Source organism: Lepus europaeus, chromosome 1, assembly GCF_033115175.1.
Source record: "Lepus europaeus isolate LE1 chromosome 1, mLepTim1.pri, whole genome shotgun sequence".
NCBI lineage: Eukaryota > Metazoa > Chordata > Mammalia > Lagomorpha > Leporidae > Lepus > Lepus europaeus.
In genome coordinates, this window is record NC_084827.1 from 81,389,349 (window position 1) to 81,412,507 (window position 23,159).

General features: G+C 36.2%; 1 protein-coding gene across 1 annotated transcript in view; it reads right to left on the reverse strand.

Moving 5' to 3' along the window:
- Positions 1–23,159, reverse strand: part of LRP1B (LDL receptor related protein 1B) — a 2,136,850-nt gene that overhangs the window by 197,252 nt on the left and 1,916,439 nt on the right. Inside the window, exon 66 of the mRNA XM_062186250.1 lies at positions 22,955–23,074. Within this exon, the coding sequence (XP_062042234.1) occupies positions 22,955–23,074 (120 nt within the window). The remainder of the gene's footprint in view (positions 1–22,954; positions 23,075–23,159) is intronic.

Below are 23,159 nucleotides of genomic sequence, written 5' to 3' on the forward strand. Positions count from 1 at the left end.
AGTTCTGACCTCCCCTGACCTCCAGGCCTCTGCCTTTCACCTCACTGTCAACTAGTCTTTAAAGAATTAAGGCAGTAGAATTGCTGAGAAGAGAAACGACAAAAGTGAGCCTTGGTCCAGGTAGAGTAGTTGCAAATCCAGGTTTGGTTAGTGGTATCTCACCACTGATTTCCCAGGGGGACTCCTGGGCAACACACTTTTCAAGGGTGGCATTTATCTCCTGGTGCATAGACCAGGCTTTTAGTATCTTCCAAACATAGATAAATCTCCAGATTTTGAAATAGCCCATCCCAACCTGGCCGTACTGTGGACCAAATAAATACAAAGTGTAGACATGCATGACATTCAAAAAATGTAGACATGCATGACATTCCAAAATTATCTCACTTCACTGCTACTTAGGGAGATATTTCTGAAGACCAAATATTGAACAAAATACAGAACACAGATATTTCATGCTAATAATAATCAAAAGAAACATGGAAAGACCTTAATACTGTCAGACAAAGTAGATTTCAGAGCACAGAGTATTGCCAAGGGCAAAAAAAAAAAAACAAAAAACAAAAAACAAAAAAACAAAAAAACAAACTATTTTCTAATGTTCAATGAGTTCACTCATCAGAAGAAACACAACTCTAACACCTGGTGCACAAATAGCAAAATTTCAAGATTCATGAATCAAAAGCCATTATATATTTCAAACAAAAATATCTAGATGCACAATTACAGTCAGATAGTTCATACCAACTGCATAATAGATGTTGGAATAATTACACAAACAAGAAAAAGAGAGAAGTAGAAGATTTATACAGCTCTATCACCTACATTGATCGCATTAAAACGTATAGAATATTCAACACCAGAAGAGCAGAACATCTTTTCAAATGCTCGTGGAATTATTATTAAGATAGAACAAATTCTGGACAGAAGTTCCTGGCTCCTGGCTTCAGATAGGCTTAGCTCCAGCTGTTGCAGCTATTTTGGGAGAAAACCAGAGGATGGAAGACCTCTCTCTCTTTTGCTCTCTGTCTCTACCTCTCTCTGTAACTATTTCAAATAAATAAATAAATCTTTAAAAAAATATTAGAACTGGGGCTGGCACTGTGGCATAGTAGGTAAAGCCGGTGCCTGCCATGCTGTCATCCATATGGGCACTGGTTCCAGTCCCGGCTGCTCCATTTCTGATCCAGCTCTCTGCTATGGCCTGGGAAAGCAGTACAAGATGGGTCAAGTGCTTAGGTCCCTGCACCAGCATGGGAGACCTGGAGCGGATCAGCATAGCTCTGGCTGTTGTGGCCAATTGGGGAGTGAACCAGCATATGGAAGACCTCTCTCTCTGCTTCTCCTTCTCTCTGTGTAACTTTGACTTTCAAATAAATAAATAAATCAGCTTTTATAATACAATAAACTAAAACCAGAAGAGAAACTTAATTCAAAGTATAAGGAAAATAGTGAAAAAGACAGGTACAATCTATGAGGAAAATAAATATTTGTAAAAAATAAGATCTGAAAAAGTTGAACCCAGAATATTAAAATAACTTGGACTTCTCAATAACAAGAAGAAAGAATTCAGATATAAATGGGAAAATGATTTGAACAGATTCTGCACTTTGCAAAAGGTATACAGATAGCAGATAAGCACATAAAATATTGTACAGTATCACTGGTTATTAAAGAATTTAAAATTAAAACTATAATGGGACATAGTACATGTTTATTAGATTGGCAAATTTAGAAGTATCAACTATTGAAAAGGATGTGGAGGAACTGGCATCCTGGAATACTGGAGTGAGAATGTAAATAGTATTGTCTTTAAAAGGGGAGGGCTAGGGGAAGGGATTGGAGAAACTGGTATCAAGACAAAAAGTGAGGGGTTAGTGCTGTGGCACAGTAGGCTAAGCCTCTGTTTACAGCACTGAAATCCCATGTGAGCACTGGTTCATGTTCTAACTGCTCTACTCTGATCCAGCTCTCTGCTGATGGCCCAGGAAATCAGTAGAAGTGGCCCAAGCACATGGGCCCCTGCACCTACGTGGGAGACCCAGAGGAAGCTCCCAGTTCCTGGCTTTGGATCGGCCCAGCTGTGACCGTGGCAGCCATCTGGGGAGTGAACCAATGGATGGGAGACCTTTTTTCTGTCTCTCCCTCTGACTGTCTATAACTCTCCCTCTCAAATAAATAAATAAAATCTTTAAAAGAAAAAGACACAGATACAATCAACAAATTGTGGTACAGTGGGAGTGACTATTGTTCATAACAGCACATGTATATTCTATTTAGAAGCAGAAAAAATAAAACTATAACATAGTAGAATAGAGGAGTTTTAAGGCTCCAAAGACATGAAAGGAAACAGATATGCTACCTATCCTGATTTGATCTGTACATACTGTATATATGTATTGCCATATCATGCTATACCCTATAAATATGTATGATTATTTTATGTTAATAAAAATTAATTATAAAACTAAACAAAATGTCAAACATATTCTTATGATATGACTTAATTTTCTATTCTTTGGGTCAGAAGGCTTTGTATAGATACAAATACTAATATATAAATGTTTATATTGTTTGTAATATTCCAAAATTTGAATCAACCTGAATGATCATATATTGGCTAATGGATAAAAAATACTGTGGTATATACCTACAACAGAATACTTGTCAGTTTTATAAAGACTAAATATTTGATACAATTATCAACATGGACAAATCACAGGATAAATAAGTTCAGTGAAATGAGACATAGAAAACAGATTCACAGTGTATGGCTCCAGTTTTATATAAATGCACACTAGTTCAAAGTGACTGAAAGCAGGTAAGTGATTGCCTTTAGAGGAACAGATGCAAGGAGATTCTGGGAAATAAATTTTTAGAAGTGATAAGTATACTCATTATCTTAATTGTCATGATATTTCATGGGTTTAAACACCTGTTAAAACTTGGCACATTGTATAACATGTATGTGGCTTACTCTATGTCAGTTATACCTCAAAAAACTGTAAAAATTGTTAAACACATAGGATTCACATATATACTATATACTAAATTGGAGTTATTAGCTGTTGTAGAAATTAAGAAACATAGATCTGAAGATTCATACTATTCATATGCCCTTTAACAGTTATTACTATATTGAGCATACTATTTCATAAGTCATAAACTCTTTGTTACTTCTAACTATGCATTGTCTTTTCTCCTATCCTGAGAAGAAATGCAAGACTTTACAGAACCATTCTTATTATAATTTCACAAAATGGTATGCTATTTATTTAAATTTTTTATTTGTTCTGTTCTCTCTATTATAATGCCAATTCTAAGTGTTGAGCAAATAATGGTCAAGAAAGTGACACAGATTTTTTGAGTGTCTACTATGTACCCATTCATATACACTTATGTATTTTTAACTTTCTCATAAGCTTTCCAGGTCTCAAAATATTAAGCCCATTTAGAAATGAAGAAATAGAAGAAACTTGAAGAATTCTATCCAATCAGTGTTAAAATCAGGAAAGGAGATCTGTTCTCAGTAACTCCACAGTTAACAGACTGTTTTCATGAAGCTGGCCCAAGTACTGCCACTTTCCTTTCTTTCCTACAGATGAAGAGGGACAGCTCATTGAATGGGGTTGACATTATGTGTCAGTGCTTTCACACATTCAGACCTTCCCACAATCTAATCAATTTCACACACCGGCAAACCCCCAACTATTAAACTAATCAAAGGAGGAAGGCAATATTTATACAATAGTAAACAATACATGGAGCCACACATTAAAGTGAAACTCGAGTACCAAGTCCTAGAGTTAAGGGAGTAATGTCTTACTTTTAGCTGCACCAAAGAAAGCCTAGATTTCTATTATTTTCTTTATTTACACATCCCTCAAATATTTATCTGGTGGTAAAGTAAGGAACAGAAGATATAAGAATTAATCTGATGGAACTCGTAACTTCACAAGTGGGACAGTAGGTTTCTTTGGATCCTTTTTAGAAGATAAAAATATGGAAGAAGATCATAAATACATGACACTGAAAATCTGACAGAATATGTGGGAAAAAATCTGGAATTGAGTTTGGGCCCTAGAACTTGGCCACAGATCAACACTGTGAACACTTTCTATGTGTTTGTTTTTAATCCAATACAATATTACATCACAATGCAAACGTACAGGAACAGACAACAATGAGATAGTCAAGACCTTTTCTGAAAAGTGCTGCATTCTGTTCTCCGGATCATAAACAAAGCAGAGAATTTGGGAAAGCTTCAGGGGAGAGATATAAACCTGGTTAACATATTGGAAAATATAATCCTTGCAGAGAGATGGTTTAAAAATGGAATCATTTTACCAGAGGATGACAGTGAAAGAGCTTAATTTGAGAATTCTTAAACAAAGGACTTCTATCCAGAAGATAGTGTTAGCCTATTAACAAATTCTATTAGAAAAGGAAAATAATGAATAAATAGGCTTAATGTATAGTATGTGCATTTAATCTAGGCATAACAGTGTTTTTGCTTATCAGGTTGTTTAGGAAATGACATATGTGGCCCTACTTTAACCTAATGAGCTCTACTGACCCTTTTACATAGGAGGAGTCAATAAACTTCATAACAATGTAAATACTGTAGGAGGCACTGAGTGCACTACACATTTTCAGCACTGTCATCTATCGTGGCTTACAAATGAATTACATGTTAATTCAACAACATGGTTAGTGAGCATTTTCCATCTGTCAGTAAGACGCTGAAAATTACTGAGTCACAGCATTGAACCAAAAACTGACACAAAGTGGACAGATGATTTTGCACTCAGCCCAACTTCCAAAGTGACCACTGCAGCTGAGGGTATGGTCAAGTAGGGTCAGCAACATTACAGGCAGAACTGTAAATTTCTTGTTAGAGATGCCCCCTGCCTTTACCTGGCCAGCTCTCCTCCCAGGCCAGCCAAGTAATGAAAGTCAACAGAGTGCCTTTCCCTAGGAGGTTCACACCTCCCTTAGGATATACCCCATGTGAAGAGATAGATAGGTCTGGGCCTCTTAACTTACAAGGCCTAAAGCCCAACAGATTATTATCAAGCCCCTTCTATCAGGTTCTATTTGCCTCTCAATCAGAAAACTTAATTGTAGCTTAGACAGCACCTTTCTTAGCTCCTCTAATAATGACTCTGTCCTTTGTTCTAGACCCTGTCTAGCGCACTTGGGCCTCATTCCTTTGTAATCATAACCTCTACTCTACCACCAATGGCTCTACTCCCAACCTGTGTGTACTGATGGTCCTCTTCCCCACTTAATACTGTATAATTGTTCAAACCTGGTAAATGCCACTCTTAGGATCATTGGTTACTATCCTCACTCTGTCTTTTATGACCTTGTCTAAATATGATCAGAGTCGGCAAACTTGGAAGGCTTCCATAGCCTTGGCAACTCAGTACGGGAGCCTACGGTGGTTACTGGCGCCATAAACTAGAGTGTCAATTTATTGGGTCAACAACAGGAGCCACTGTGCACTTGCTCCTCATGTGGGATCTCTGTCCTTAATGTGCTGTACATTGTGATTTAATGCTATAACTAGTACTCAAACAGTATGTTTCACTTTGTGTTTCTATGTGGGTGCAAACTGTTGAAATCTTTATACTAAATTGATCTTCTGTATATAAAGAGAATTGAAAATGAATCTTGATGCAAATGGAAAGGGAGAGGGAGCGGGAGAGGGGAGGGTAGCGGGTGGGAGGGAAGTTATGGGAGGGGGAAGCCATTGTAATCCATAAGCTGTACACTGGAAATTTATATTCATTAAATAAAAGTTAAAAAAAATAATAAATAATAAATAAATAAATAAGGGAAAAAAAAAAAGAAATGGTAATTCCAGCTGTGAAAACTGACTGGTATGACAAAAGTTCAGGAATTTAAGGTTAGCATCACCTGCGTCTAACTCCACAGCAATATCTCTTGAACTATATGTATATCTTTTGCCAACAAAGTCACATGTAATTACTTTGGGTTTAATTATTATAATCTAGAAAAAAAATTTTTAGCATGCTCATTTCTTATATTTGCTTCAGTGCCAACAAATACAGCTTCTAGTGCCAAGTCTTTAAAATATCTTCCAAAAAAAGATCTACACAGTTTGGAGCTCAGGAGTCAATTACCAAGATTTATAAATCAAGAAAAACGAAGAGGAATCCTTTCATGTAGTTTAATTTTTTAGTAAATTGGAATAAAATGGTGTTAATAAACCTCATTTTTGCAGTTACGTGTTCAAAAACATTCTAAGAGAAAGTAATATTCAGATGAACAAATATTCTCTTCCCAATATCCATTCACATTTTAATCTATTTAACAATAATTTATTTATTCATAGTTCATAAAAATAATAGATAACAATAATTCTAGAATTGATTCTATGAATAGATCCTCAAAAGTAAGAGGAACATTTTAATAATTGTATAATGCAGGCATTATTTTAAAAAGCAACATTAGGGTTAGGCATTTGATGTAACAGATTAAGATGCCACTTGTTACTCCAGCATCCATTATTAGAGGGCCTGGGTTTGAATTCCAGCTCAACTCTGATTCTGGCTTCTGAATAATGTGCACCTGAGGAAGCAGCAAGTGCTGGCTCAAGGAATTGAGTCTCTGCCACCCACACGGGAGATAAGATTAAGTTCCCAGCTCCTAAATTCTACTTGTTCCACCCCTAGCTCTTGATGGCATTTGGGAACTCTCTCCCTCTCTCTGTTTCTCTCCCCTTCGTTCTCTCCATTTCTGTATTTTTCCATATCGCTCTCTCTCTCTCTCTCTTCCTTTCTGCCTTTCCCATAGCTGTATTTCAAATAAAATAAGTACACAAATAAATCTTTTAAAGCAACATTACAATTCTTTGCACGGCTTCTATAATGCATAGAGCCTGAGGAATGGGAGAATTCCCTGCCATAACTCTTGGCATGTACCTAAAAAAGAATGGATCTGTATATTTTCAGACACTACCAGGAAGTACAACAAAAACCTTGACTCACCTACATGAAAGATACTAGCATTTATAAAATGAAGTTATAAATAAAATAAATATGAAGGCTCCAGGTAGGAGAAAGTACAATGGCCTAAACATCAAAATATATGTTTATTCATTCAGTTAATCAAGAAGTGTTAACCCTACCAAGTTCTAAAATAAGGAGCGGGAGAGGGGAGGGTTGCGGGTGGGAGGGAAGTTATGGGAGGGGGAAGCCATTGTAATCCATAAGCTGTACACTGGAAATTTATATTCATTAAATAAAAGTTAAAAAAAAAAAAGAATTTCTGTACTCAGGGGATTCAACCCAGTAGAAGCCTGACCATGAAGACTAGCATGAATTACTTTGTGTTGATGAAATCTGAAATATACTTTCTTGAGAAATTCTTGGGCTTCTTAAAATCATGAAAGAAGTCTGTGAAACAGGGTTAGTGTTCCGGGGTCCCTTGAAAAATATAATTTGGCACATATTTTTCTGTCCTTTCAAAATTATATGAAAGATTTCTCTATATCCCACCCCAAACTTACATACTTTTTCCAAAACATAAAAGAACAATTCATAGGGTCAGGCATTATGGCACAGCAGTTTAAACCACTGATTGCACTGTTGGCATCCCAGATGGTAGCACTGCTTCAATTCCCAGTTACTCTGCTTTCTATCCAGCTCCCTACAAATGTACACAGGAAAGCAGTGGAAGATGGTCCAAGTACGTGGGCTCCTGCACTCCTGTGAGAGATTTTTGACTCACAGCTCAGCTGTTATGGCCATCTGAGGACTGAATCAGCAAATTGACCAAACTCTCTCTCTCCATTGCTTCTCTGTGTCACCTACCTTTCAAATAACTAAATAAATCTTCCCAAAAAAATCACTCATAAAATATTTATAATTCCTATCATGTTTTGAAAGAGTTAATACTATTTGATATGGACCACTATTATCCATTTTTAAAAATAAAATTGTAAAAACTATCCTATAGAACCACTGTCAGATAGAATGGATGATGACTCTCTTCTACTATGGAATATATTTAGTCATGCCCTTGAAAACTTAGTTTTACTTGTCATGATTTTTTTGTCTTCATAAAATTCTACTTTCCCAGTGAACCTCTTTATGCTCATAAGAAACTTGAGAACATTTATGAAATACAAAATTGAGAATAATTTTAGATTTTTTTAAAGAAAGTCTCAGTGACAAAATATAGTGAGATAATCTTGGCAGACTAGGGGAAAAGATTTTCCTTTATAGTATATGTGTTGCTATAATAGTCCACATGGAAAAGGAACATGTTTTTGAAAGTCTGAACATATGACATGTGAGTTCTGGATCTTATATCAGGTAGTTCAGTATATAAATATGATGCTGGGTAACACTGAGTGATTTGTGAGGAATTTGGGTTATGTTAGTTCTTTTTTTATTATTCCATGTTGCTTTGTTATGAAAAAATTTGTCACAAGGCTACAGGACTTCTCCAATACAGATTTCTCTGGATTTTGTTAGGGCAGTAACAAACTAGAATTATTTCAAACTTGAATTGAATAACATTGTGTGTGTACAATGTACTTATATTAATTATTGCCTATGTCAAAACATTAGATTTCCATTTTGTGTCATGATCATCCTTGTAGGTAGGCAGCTTGACCACTGTATGTAGAAGTGCCATTGAAGAAAGGTGATAATAAAAAACAGATCAATTTTAATCTATTATTTCCTTAAAATTATCCACAATATTATCCCATATTGATACTCTTAACCACACTCACTCACTGTGACAATAGATACTACTTAAAATCATTAGAGTCTGTATTTTTCTAACGACATTATCCATTTCAGATACTTCAGATTATTTGTATTTGTCTTTTGTGCTGGTCTTACTGCAAACTGTTCCTGGACAAGGGAGTATTGAGGAATGGATAAGAGCATGGCTTTGGATCCTGGTTTTATGGATTCAAATATCTGCTTTTCCACTTGGGTGACCATGAAAAAATACTCTCCCTGTATCTTATCTATTTACCTATAAAATAGGAATAATAACAGTATGCCTCTCATGGGTTATCATGAGAATTAAATGTTATCATCCATATAAAGTACTTAACACAATGCACAGTACATAATAAGCTTCCAGATTTATTAATTATCTCCATTAATAAAATTCTTTGAATTCCTGAGTCACTACTATAATAACTGACAATAATTTTGGTAGGTGTTCATTAATTCACTTAAAAAACCGAGTATAATGAGGATACAGAAAACAAGTTTAGTTATATAAGCAAAATACTAAAAGGAGACAGATAATACTCCCAGGGTACAATGGTGTAGAAAGAAATTGATAGTATTCAGGAATTGCAAAATGTCTGGTGATTTCCTCTGCAAAGAATAGAAGGCATTAGGGCTGGCACTGTGGCACAGTGGGTTAAAGCCCTGGCCTTCAGCGCCAGAATCCCATATGGGCACTGGTTTGAATCCTGGCTGCTCCACTTCCCATCTGGCTCCCTGCTTATGCACCTGAGAAAGAAGCAGGGGATGGCCCAAGTCTTTGGGCCCCTGAACCCACAAGGGAGACCCAGAAAAAGCTCCTGGCTCCTGGCTTTTGATGGGCTCAGCTTCAGCCATAGCAGCCATTTGGGGAGTGAATGAGCAGATTAAAGACCTCTCTCTCTGTCCTGTCTGTAACTCTGCCTATCAAGTAAATAAATCTTTAAAAAACAAGAATATTAGGCACTTACAAGAGATCTCCTTGAAGTTCATTCTTACATATAGTTTTAAATTCCTCACTAGTAAAATAAGGCTTTTAAATATTGTATTTATAATATAAATTTTAACAAGCATTTGAAAATATGTGTTGCAACTTTTTTCAAATGTTACTAAATGGATATGGTAAATCCTGAAAGAAAAAAAATATATATGTTTTTGCCAGTAGATATATTAGTGACTCTTAATTTTCTTTTTCTCTCTGATTCAACAAAATGTCATTTAATCAAAAGAAACTCAATGATCAGGGTACAGAATTCATAAATTGCTTTATGCTAACTGAAGGCAGGGTTCTGTGTCCCTATGATTTTTTTAAAAGATAGGCAGTACGGTTTTTACTGCACAATGTCCAGTTTTACAAGCAAACTTCAAAAAGTTAATGGAAAATGGAGTTCAAAGGTAAATGTAATCTGGTGCAAAAATATTTTGCAATCCATGGCCACAAGGGATCTTCAACAAGTTCTTGAAAAACATATATTATGAGAAGACTACTTAATGCCAATTTCCATGAACTCTTTGACATTCCTTCTAAAGAATCTTATGGTTTTAGATATTACAAGAACCACACTTGAAAAACTGGTCAATCCCAAAGGATTCTCTCCTTCAGAAGTGGTGACCATAGTGGAACAAGGTATAAGCTAATGCAAATAACTCTTGAGTTAACCCAGAGAACTTCTAGGGAAGTGTCTATAAATTAATATAGTAATACACCACCTACTACAAATTTTCGAAGCACTTATAAATGCCCATATGAGGCAACTAACTTCCTGATACACAGATAGTAATTGCTATATGAAAAAGCAGTATGGGGTTGGCTCAGCAGTGTAGTGGGTAAAGCCCCAATGCCTCCAGGGATGGCATCCCATATGGGCACTGGTTCAAGTCCCAGCTGCTCTACTTCCAATCCAGCTCTCTGCTATGGCCTGGGAAAGCAGTAGAGGATGGTACAAGTGCTTGGGCCCCTGTACCTGTGTGGGAGACCTGTAAGAGGCTCCTGGCATCTGGCTTCATATCAGTAGAGCTCCAGCCTTTGCGGCCATCTACGGAGTGAACCAGCAAATGGAAGACTTCTCCCTCTCTCTCTCTCTCTCTCTCTCTCTCTCTCTCTCTGTGTGTCTCTCTGCCTCTGCCTCTGCCTCTCTGTAACTCTTTCTTTCAAATAAATAAATAAAGCTTAAAAAAAGAAATGTCCTCAACAAGTTGAAACAGGTTAGATGCCACACGTTCTATGGCATAATTAATTATAATTATATGGTGCATTATACATTATATTTGAAATAAGTTCCCAAAATACTGATAACGAATTTTTACAGGTCTGCTACTCAGTATTTAATAACTAATTGTTGGAATACTCAATTCCTAAAGAATTTATTTTAAGGAGCTAAAAGAAGTGATCCTACATTTACTTAAAATGATAATAGTATTTACCAGAAAATACATATTAAAATATGATTATAGAAGTGCACGTATTCAGTAACTTTTGATGAACTCAGATTAAATATATACAAACATAATTTTAGGTATGATAGTTAAAAATACATAGTTATATTTATAGTTTATATTTCTTCAATTTTACCTCAATATCAGTCAAAATCCATTAAAATATCAAACGGGAAGCATTTATATACCAGGAGTTTTTTTCTCTATTTAGAAAATAAGATTGGGAAGAGCAGTGCTATAATCATACAGACCACATAATCTCTAAGAATAAGAAACAGGTCCCAGGGAAGATCTGTTCTCTGTTTTATTTCTATGGCCCTTGAACCCTATTTTTCTTTTCTTTTTTTTTTTTTTACATTTCTATTTATTTATTTGAAAGGCAAAATTACAGAGAAGAAAGAGAAAGAGATCTTCCATCCACTGGTTCACTCCCTAAATGACCACAATGGCCAGAGCTGGGGTGATCCAAAGCCAGGAGCCAGGAGTTTCTTCCAGGCTTCTAGTGTGGGTGCAGGGGCCCATGTACTTGAGCCATCTTCTGCTGCTCTCCCAGGCACATTAGCAGGAGCTGGACTGTAAGTGGAAGAGCCGGGTCTTGAACTGTTGCCCATATGGCATGCTGACACTGCAAGTAGAGGGAAGCCTAGTCAACTATGTCATGGGACCAACCCCTGGATCCAATCGTTCTAGGCAATTCTATTTCAAGCAAAACAAAATTCCTCACAGACTGTTTTTGGGGATATCATTTTATAAGCTCTAATCAATATTTTGATAATTAGAAATATTAATTAGGGGATAATATTCAAATGGCAATAAGAATAAACAATAACTTACACTTGTAACTGCACAAGGTGATAGTTTTCTCAAACTACACCCTATAACACATTCCCTCCCCTTCCATTGTTTTCATATGACCACTTAGCCTATAAACAGTGACTAAATGACATGAAAAATCAGAGAAGACTTGCATCCTAGACACTAAATTTAAGACTGATTGATGAGATAGGGGCCAGCGCTGTGGTACAGTAGTTTAATCCTCCACCCGTGGCGCTGGCATCCCTTATGGGCACTGGTTCTAGTCCTGGCTGCTCCAATTCTAATCTAGCTCTCTGCTATGGCCTGGGAAAGCAGCAGCAGAAGCCCAAGTGCTTGGGACCCTGCACCCATGTGGGAGACTCAGAAGAGGCTCCTGACTCCTGGCTGGGGAGTGAACCAGCAGAAGGAAAACCTCTCTCTGTGTCACTCATTCTCACTCTCTGTAACTCTATCTCTGAGATAAATAAATAAAATATTTAAAAAATAAAAAAGAGACTGATGGGACATCAAAATACCGCCTACATGATATCTGATCAGTATACACAAATCACGCAGTCAATAAATGGTGCAGTTAAAACTCTGCAAGAGCCGGTGCTGTGGCACAATGTGTTAAAGCTCTGGTTTGCAGCGCTGGCATCCCATATTGGTGCCAGTTCAAGTCCCAGCTGCTCCACTTCCTATCTAGCTCTCTGCTGTGGCCTGAGAAAGCAGCAGAAGATGGCTCTAGTCCTTGGGCCCCTGCACGCACATGGAAGACCCAGAGGAAGCTCCTGGCTCCTTGCTTTGGATCGGCATGGCTCCAGCCATTGTGTCCATCTGAGGAGTAAACCAGGGGATGGAAGACCTTTTTCTTTCTCTGCCTCTGCCTCTCTGTAACTTTGACTTTCAAATAAATAAATCTTTAAAAAAAAATTCTGCAACAGATCTTTTGTTATCAGTATTACATATAAGTATTAAAAATTAAAAATGTATAGCTGCTCACAATGAGCACTTTCATTATCTAGACCCTGATAATGATTCTGGCCTATCAGCATCTATCTAAATATTTTAAAACTGATTTTGAACATCACAGTTTCTCCACAAAGATACATTACCACATGTGATTGTTGGGAAAAAAAAAGCAATACATTATGTCAACCTTTGCATTTCCACTCACTAACATAGCAAATTATATAAACATCGTACTGAGCACAATTGAATAATACCTGAAAAAAGAAATGGTAAAATATTCTCTGTGGAAATCATCAGTCCAAAAGGCAGTTGACCAAAATCTTATGTAACAAAACTGTATAAACTAAAGCAAATGGTCATATTCTAAAAACAAGTCTGAGGTGGGAGATTTTTAAAGTTCTATATTTCTTATTTGTTCTTTTTTTTCTGTAAGGTATATAATTCTTACTATTTTCACATATCAGTATGAGTCTGTAATCACTTTTATGTGTACATGTGTGTATGTGTTATGTGTTCTTAGACAACCAAATATACTTTGCAAAGGATTAGGAAAGCACAATGAATGACAAAGGAAGCTTTTAAACAATACAAAATATTAGTTTTCTGACTCAAAAAATTAAATTGTATCAATATAAATTTCTTATTCACACAAATATGTACTTTCCTTTCATTACAAACTCAATTAAAATATCAATGTGTAAAATATAATTTCCTCATCTAGATTTTACTACATATCAAATCAGAGTCCAGAATATTTGACAAGACTCATCATGTAGGTTCCTTTTAAGGTTTGTGCAACAAAAATTAAATCTCCCATTTTCTACTTATTGTTGAGAGATAATAAAATGAAGAAAATGTCAACAAATAATTGCACAACCTTTTGATAGAAAATGAGTGAACATTACTGACGTCAATGAATGAGAGTTATGAAAAGACTGAATTTGTTCATCCCATGTAGAAATACTTAATGATTCCCATATAGGTAATTCATTTCTTTGTATAAAAGCTAGAAGAAAAGACCCTCATTTTATTCATACAGATAGCTTTCCTCCAAGGGCTCTATTGAAAGCAAAATATTTCAACACAAAAGAGGTGCTATTGTGCTCCTTCCCCCCTCCCCCCCTCCTCCCCCTCCTGAGCTCCCTTTCCCTCTCTCTTTTTCATACACACACACACACACACACAAATATCATTGACAGAAAAAGGAGAAAAATTTACTTTAGGGAAGAAAACAGATGAGAAAACATATATCAAAATTTAACATAAAATGTAGTATATAATAGTAGTAGCGTAGTATAAAAATCTTAATGAACTAGAGAAGATTCTCTACACATAGAAAATGCTTCCCTACATTACCAAATTTTTCAAAAATCACAGAACTATTTTAAAAGTTTAGAAATATACCAGAAGTTAAAGTTATTTGTGAAAGATTCCATTAAAAATAAGATCATGGAATATTAAAAAAGATAATGGAATATTTAGATATCATGTTTTAAAAGTAGGGATATACAGCTATATAATTGTTTTTAAAAGATGTACCTGGCAGTATGTTAAAAGATATTCTGATAGTTAATGAATCCATATGATATCATTAAGTGCTATTTTATAAATCATTTGGGATCAAATATGTATAAAATAAAAACCTTGGAAATAAGTAAACCAATATAGTTTTCATTTCTAGTCCTCACATATTTTATTGTACCACATCTGTTTTGCCCAAGTAGGGAGTAGAGTAGGCAAGTGTTTTCTCCACAATGAATAAGATATGGTTTAGAAAAACTTCTTGAAGACAGGTAGAGAGGCTTGAGAATCTTCCTTTTTGGATCCTGAGATGGTGAGAAAGACAAGGGAGTGGAAGTTGTGTGGAGAGTTTAGATACTATGGACCTCAAGCAATCGGGGCAGCATGATGATTGATCCAAGGTAGGTCAAAAGCACTGGGAAAACACGGGCTTATCTTGGAGAGAGGCTGTGCTTCCAGAAAAAAACATCTAATAATAAGGTTTAGGAGCAATTCTGTGACATTAAAGTGGGTGACAGTTACATAGATAAGCATGAGGCGGCAATCCTGAGTCCTTACAAGATGTGGGGGTCTCACAGAGTTTCCTGTGCTTCTGTGTGGATCTAGGCTCGAGGAGTTTCTTGTATTGGCACAAACGAAAGAGACCAGGATTGGAGATTTGAAGACATAGCCAAACCTGCTCTCTGACAGTGAGATGATGCTTACCCTCCACAGCATAGGCCATAGTACAGGATTCAGATTCCAGAGAACAGACTGTGTGGGTAGAAGTTCTGAGCAGAGACCAGCAAAGTTCCAGAGAACATGTTGGTTAAAGGCAGCTTCCATTTCTTGACCGCTACCATGAACACACACAATCCCACTCCTCTAAGTAGCTAAAATGGGGTACCATATGTTAGAACATTTTAAACGTTTCCCAGCAACAATCTCTTTGCAACACCAGCTACATTTATAAGTAACAGCCACATGGAAGGTATAGAGGAACTTGGGGATGTTCAGACAATTGGTTTGCTAGTTAAAATATTGCATATAAACTTGTAACATACATTTAAACTCAGAGAACACTGATTAAAAATACTAAACAGATTACTTATGTGTCCATGTTTTTCAAGATATAGAAGTTAGCACATTATCTTTTGTGTATTTAGAGTTCAGAACTTTCCCCAATGGCTTATCTTCAAGTAGAAGAATTTATATATGCTACATGCCATTCTAGTATAAGTTCAACAACTTTCTAAAATAAATACACAAATAACTAGATTGAAATATCATGATTTATTTTATGATAGATATTGTCTTCAATATTGGAGCTTCTCTCCTCAGGCCAGTTCCAGGTTCTCCACCCTCAATATAATTTAATGTTAAAGCATTGTTGCTGACTGGGATTAGCAGAATCCAACCTCTTAATGTTGTCACACCTGCTTAAGATGAACTTTCATACAAGGTGATAATTAAGATGATAAATAAGAAGTCAACAAACTTCACAGTTTCTGTACCAGAGGTTGTAGGAAATATTTGGTGCCTAGTTTGCTAATAAGTGTTTCATAATTGCAACATGTAGTAACAAACATCAATAGGGAAATACATTAGTACATTCTATGTACTAATGATTGGAATGCTAGAAAATGTTAAGCTTCAAAATAATTAGAACCTATTATGCCATTTATGGAGACTTTTTAAATAGTATTAACTTGAACATACATATATTTGAGTGTGAATTAAAATTTTAAAAATGAATATATGTGAATAATATATTACTACTTCAGGACAGTTGGAAGAATAGATGGGAAAATGACAGAGGTATTTCTATACAAATGTTAACATCTTAAAGGTGTTATCTTAGGCCAAGTATTAAAATGTATTAAAATGACACATGATGCTTACTAAATAACTTTCTATATGTCTATATGTTTGAAATATTTTATAATTTAATATGCACTTGCTTTAACATTAAAGAATCTGTTTGCTACATTCTTATACCTAAGTAAAGTTGATTTAAATGTTCTAGACACACATTAAAGAGAAAATATGGACACACGTTCATCAGCTGTATCATTTGAATATGTTCAGTTTCATGTTGGAAAAATCAGCTGACAGAAAGTATAAAAACTGCTATGGTGAGACAAGCTGTTCTCACAAGCCCTAGCCCCACATTAATTAAATATAATTAACCAAGCAGCAGTTTAAAAAACCACTGTTCAAATTTAAGCAATGATGCCTGAACCTACACGGAGGCAAGACTTTCTCTGATAAAAACAGAAGATTAGAATAGATGACGGCAGGCAGGAGAAGAAAGTAGAAAGTAAGACAGCAGAAAGGAAACTGAACAATGGCATCTAAAAGGTTGGGGCATGAGTGCAGAATTGACTGGGAGCGCCTCAACAGAAAAAAATAAATGACAGAAAGACAATGTTTTACAGGAATCCAGGGAAATAGGAGTCTAAGCTATAAAATGGTGAGAGCAAAATAATGGAAAGACTCAGATTCTGATACTATATTAGAAGATTCAAGCTGCAGGAAATGTCAACTCTGATTAGCGTGCAGGGAGGTATAAATCCAGTACAGGTTGGTCAAATCCTTAAATCCATAATTAGTAAAATAGAACTAAAATAGTAGGCAGAGGTGTAGAAAATTTGAAGTTGTTTTTCCAAATGAGTATCTTGGAGCTGTTTCAATTGGGTAAATTTATTTACTTTGGTTAAGCATTGAAATCTGATGTTTGCCCCATATTGTAATAAATAGTGGCATAGCCATACAAGAGCAGTCAACATCTACAGTCTGATAAAAGTATATTTGTTTACAAAACTTTTTTTTCTCCAATAGGATTTAAAGTAAACTTCAAAGAAGTAACTTTAAAAGCACTATTAACAGTTGTTGAAATGAATTAAGTTTGGATCAAAGCTGTTTTGGTACATGAGTTTCTCTGTAGCAAGCATAACCTATATCAGTATGCAAACAAACTGAAGCCTCTGACAGTATCTTTTTTAACAAGTGGCTGTGCCTCAGTCAATCACAGCAGCCAAGCTTCAAACAGTCACAGGCTCTCAATTGATCAGATATGCCCACGAAAGGTAAATGCCTCTTTAAATCATGGCCAAATTAAGGCAATGCCAAGTTGTGACAAGTCAAGCCTGTCTCTCTCTCTCTCTCTCTCTCTCTCTCTCTCTCCCTCTCTCTCTCCCCCTGTGTGTATTTAATATATATTACAAATACATATTTATAGATAATGTAATTTCTTTAGTTTTTCACTTAATATAACTCACTAAATGAAGAGTTAGCTATCTTGTTATAATTTATGTGGGTATCATGGAGTTAACTCTCAGTTCCATAGAAATAGAGCTGAAAGTTATTTTTTAGAAAAAAGATATTTATGGGGGCTGGCATTGTGGCATAGCAGGTAAAGCTGCCACCTACAACACTGGCATTCTATATGGGCACTAGTTCGTGCTCTGACCACTCTACTTCTGATACAGCTGCCTCCTAATGCAGTAGAAGAAGTAGAAGAAGCCCAGGTGTTTGAGACCCTGCTACCAATGTGGGAGACCTGTATAAAGCTCCTGGCTCCTAGTAGGCCCAGTGCTGGCCATTGCAGCCTTCTAGAGAGTGAACCAGCAGATGGAAGAACTCTTTCTCTCTATCTCAGTCTATCTCTTTAAAAAAAAATAAATCTTTTTTAAAAAAAGATAATTAAGAAGGTGAGCATTTGGTATAATAATTAAGACACCATTTGGGGTGCCCACATCTCATATTGAATCCTCTTTTCAAGTCTCACTGACACTCCCAGTTCTAGATTCCTGCAAATGCACACCCTTGAAGTGGTAATGGTTCAAGTACTTGAGTCTCTTCCTCCCAGGTTGGAGATCTGGATGGACTTTCCAGATCCTAACTTGCACCTGAACTAACCCATCCCCAACTGTTAACAGCACTTGAGGGAGTGAACCAATGGCTTTCTCTGTCTTTCCCTCTCTTTCCATGATGGAAAATATCATGCTGAGTGAAATAAGCCAGTCCAAAAGGGACAAATATCATATGTCCTCCCTGATCGATGGCAACTAAATGAGCATCTAAAATGATAACCATTGAAGTGAAATGGACACTATGAGAGACAATGACATGATCAGCCCTTTTCTTGACTGTTGAGGAACAACTTACTATTTTATTCCTTTTAGTATTTTTGTTGTTGTTGTTGTTGCTGTTGCTAAGTGAAATGGACACTATGAGAGACAATGACAGGACCAGCCCTTGTCTAGACTATTGAGGAACAACTTACTATTTTATTCCTTTTAGTATTTTTGTTGTTGGTGGTGTTGTTGCTCGGTTTGTTCTACATAAGACCACTGGTTGAACTCTGTAATCAATGCACAATCATTCTTAGGTGTTTAAAATTAACAGAAAAGTGATCTCTGTTAAACATAGGAGTGGGAATAAGAGAGGGAGGAGATATATAGGTTGGCACATGCTCACTCAGACTTACCTCCAGTGGTGGAACTAGTAATGTGCCAGGGGGCTTCAACTCAATCTTACCAAGGAGGCAGGCACCAATGCCAGCACACTTGGTAAAGTGATAAGTATAAATACACAACCGATCAAAAAGATAGGGTATGTGTTGAAGAGATTTCACAAATAAGACCAGTGTAAGCAAATAATGAAGGATAGAATTAAAAGGGAGAGAATGGTCCTGCGGGGGAAGCAGGACACACAGCAGACTCATAGAATGGCAAATGCCCAAAACAGCACTCCTGCCTCAGAATCAACCCTTGGGACATTTGGATCTGGCTAAAAGGTCCATGAGAGTCTCACAGGCATGGAAAGCCATGACACGATGGCAAAAAAACAATCTAAATGAAAGACCTTGGTGAACAAAACCCTAGCAGAAGGAACAGGCCATCAAGGAGAGAGGCGCCTTTCTCTAAAGGGAGGAAGGAACCTCCACTGTGACACGGCCTTGACTAAACAAGTTCAGAGTCGGTGAACTCAAGGGACTTCCATAGCCTAGACAGCTCATGGCAAGAGTCTCGGGTGATTGCTGACATCATAAATAAGAGTGCCAATTGTTAAATCAACAACGGGAGTCACTGGGTACATGCTCCCCACGTAGGATCTCTGTCCTTAATGTGTTTAACTATGAAACTTAAAAACACTACTAGTCAAACAATACCCTATACCTTGTGAGGTTGTGTGTATGCAGCCTGTTGAAATCCTTGCTTAGTATGTACTAAGTTGATCTTCAGTATATGAAGGTAATTGAAAATGAAACTCGATAAAGGGCGGGATGGGAGAGGGAGAGGGGAGGGTCACGGGAGGGAGGGAGGTTGGGGGGGAAGCCACAACAATACAAAAGTTGCACTTTGTAAATTCACATTTATGAAATAAAAAAGAAAAAAGAAAAAAAAATGTATACATGTAAGGAAGTATTACATATTACACTATAAATATGTTAAATTTCTGTTAAATTTTTAAAATAAAATTATTAAGAAAGGAAACAAAGCCATAAAACCCCTATATGCTATCAGTAGACTAAATATAGAATGCTTTAAAAATATTTGTGGGCCGGTGCCATGGCTCACTAGGCTAATCCTCCGCCTGCGGCGCTGGCACCCCAGGTTCTAGTCCCGGTTGGGGCATCGGTTCTGTCCCGGTTGCTCCTCTTCCAGTCCAGCTCTCTGCTGTGGCCCAAAAGCTTGGGCCCTGTACCCACATGGGAGATCAGGAGGAAGGACCTGGCTCCTGGCTTCGGATCGGTGCAGCACCAGCCATTTGGGGAGAAAACCAATGGAAGGAAGACCTTTCTCTTTGTCTCTCTCTCTCTCTCACTGTCTAACTCTGCCTGTCAAAAAAAAAAAAAAAATTGCACATCATTCTTATTTTTAATTCTCTATACTGCATGTGTATTTTTTTGTATTAAGATATTCATGTCTATTTTCCTTCAGTATTTTTCTTTCCTCCTCAACACTGTTTATATTTGTACAATTGAATGCAAACCAGAGCGAAACAATTTTTTAATTAGGATATGTCATAGTAGAACAAACTTTACTGCGAAGACTATAAAAGTGAAAGACATAAACATAGATCAGATATATAATTACAATAAAGATAGTAGGTAAACATCAAGAGTTTAAGAGAATTTCCCTTTAAACATTTTACTGGATGAAGAAAGTGTGGAAGGTTACAAAAAATGGATTTCAAATTAAAATCTTGCAAAAGAGAATAGACTAGTCACTCAAGTGACATTTAACACTCATCTACTGTACATCTGTGTAAGTCCTGGGAGCATAAGACTTGCGGAATCGTGAGACACATTCTCCTTTCTCTCATCCAAGTATTAACCAGACCTGACACTGCTTAGCTATCAGAGGAGATCTGGTGCATTCAGGGTGGTGGGGCCACGGACAACACACCCCCTTTTCCAGACAGACTACCATCCTACCCACAAAGAAACATATCACAGATTCAGACAACAAGGTTCTGACAGGGTTGATTATATTAACCTTTAAGATATGCTGTTTTTCTTTCCCATCAATAAAAGAATAAAAGGGGTAATCATCTAAAGGTGCTAACAGAATTAGCAAAAATATGTGACAGAGCAAATATTTATTAAAGTAAGGGGGAAAGGTGGCCTTCTATAGCCTTCAAACAATAAGGATTGTGTAACACTGTACTAAAGTCTGATAAAGAAAGTTTCTTTAAATTAAATAGCATCTACCTGCAGCAAAATTTTACACTGATTTAAGACAATTAAGTGACAACCACTACCCTGTCTTATTATATTTGTGTGTATATATGTGTCAATAATATATACTGGCCTAGAATTCAGAAGGAATTTGCTTGTGGCTGAGAGAATTCTGTATAATCTCATTATTAAAATTATTTTAATATTGTTCTCCTTATATAGAATTAATTAGAGGCATCCATGCTGTGTCCACAGAGGTTCAATGCAAAGTCTTCAGTGTCAAATAATCCTGGATTCAAGTTCCAGGTCCACTATTTGCTAGCTGTGGCACTTCAGGCATGTAATATAACCTTCCTGTGCCCAACTGGTGTGGTGGATACAGTAGCGATAATAAGGGGTTTAGGTGAGGAAGCCGCTGTAAAGCATTTAATATATTTTCTGGACCATATGATTAATACCAAATAAATTTTAGACATTGCTATTATGGCAATTATTAGTTTGAACAATATAATATACCAAAAACAGTAAAATCGACCCATAGTGATGAAAAGGAAGAAGCAAAAATACAGAAATAACACAACCAAACAATAAATTATTTATAGTTAATGTCACTATTCTATTTTGTTTTGGTAAATAAAAAGCAGAAAACATCAGAGGAAACTAGCCAGTAACATAAACTAGCCTGCAAAAGTCCTTAATAATTGCTACGGACAAACAATGATGAATGTAGTTTGAGGCTTTGTGAATTGATTGTGAAGATCAATTACACAAAGGGTAAGTGGTAGTTTTATGATACTATGATAAGCTATAATGCTTGCATGATCCAAAACAATTACATGGAGGATGCTATTATGAAAATGACTTAAAGATACATTTTTATTGCCAGAGATTATACATGAAGCTCATGAGTGTTGTCCATATAGATGGAGTATTCAGAGCACCTATAGTTTTTTCATTAGTTTCCTTTCCCAGTAAAAGTTAAACAAAAGCAGTGTGTGGAATTTAGCAAATGCAGTGAACACAATTCTAAGATACTGGGAAGTCCCATGTTTAATTCAGACAAACACAGTCTTTTCTAATCAACTTCTAGATTACACTCTTTTTTGTGCAACAATGCCAAGTTGGCATGTTTGTCAACAAGCCCAATTGATGTTTAATAAATATTTAGAAAATGCATTATACATATCAACTACCTCTTCATTTCCATTTCACTGTTGGCATTTTCAAAGTAAAATCAAGTGAATTAAACAAAATGAGTATATTCCCCTTTTCTGGAGTGTTAATTAAATGATATTAAGGTAAATAAAATATTTCACTGTAAGTGAAAACATTGTTTCAGAAACAAATACTAAATAAGTGATCAGTGTCATCTGCTTAATCAGAACAGATGTTTTAATTATCTCTCCATTTTCACTATTTCAAAAAATAAAAATAATGAAATGAATTATAAATCTGGTTTGTTTAACCAGAAAAATGAATATTGGGACAACATGAAAACAATTTTGCCTTGTTTCTATTTACTAAATGCTAATACCAAGAGCACACTATACTATATGATAACAGTCTCATCCCACTTTTTTGATCTTTATAATTAGTGTTGGGTTACAATAAGACATATTTCTTTTTCATTCATCTTACCCCTCCAAACTTCTGTAAAACAGTTAACCTAAGTTTGTTATGAATGCAGACACAAAACTTTCTGATGTAAAACCTCAAATTCACAAGGACTGCCTACAAACCTGTTTCACTCAGGTGATGGCAGAAGTACAAGCAGACAAGATCCACAGTCACAACCACTCACCACAGTTGGCTTCATCTGATGCATCGGCACAGTCTGGATCCTCATCGCAGACCCACAGCTTGGAAATACAATGTTTGGTGGTTTTACACTGGAAATAGTCTGGAGAACAGCTGTTTTCAGCTTAAGAGGAAAGCATCTATTAAAATACAGCTTTGGAAAAGAACAGAAACTTCTAAAACATCATGACACACACAAATATTTAAAA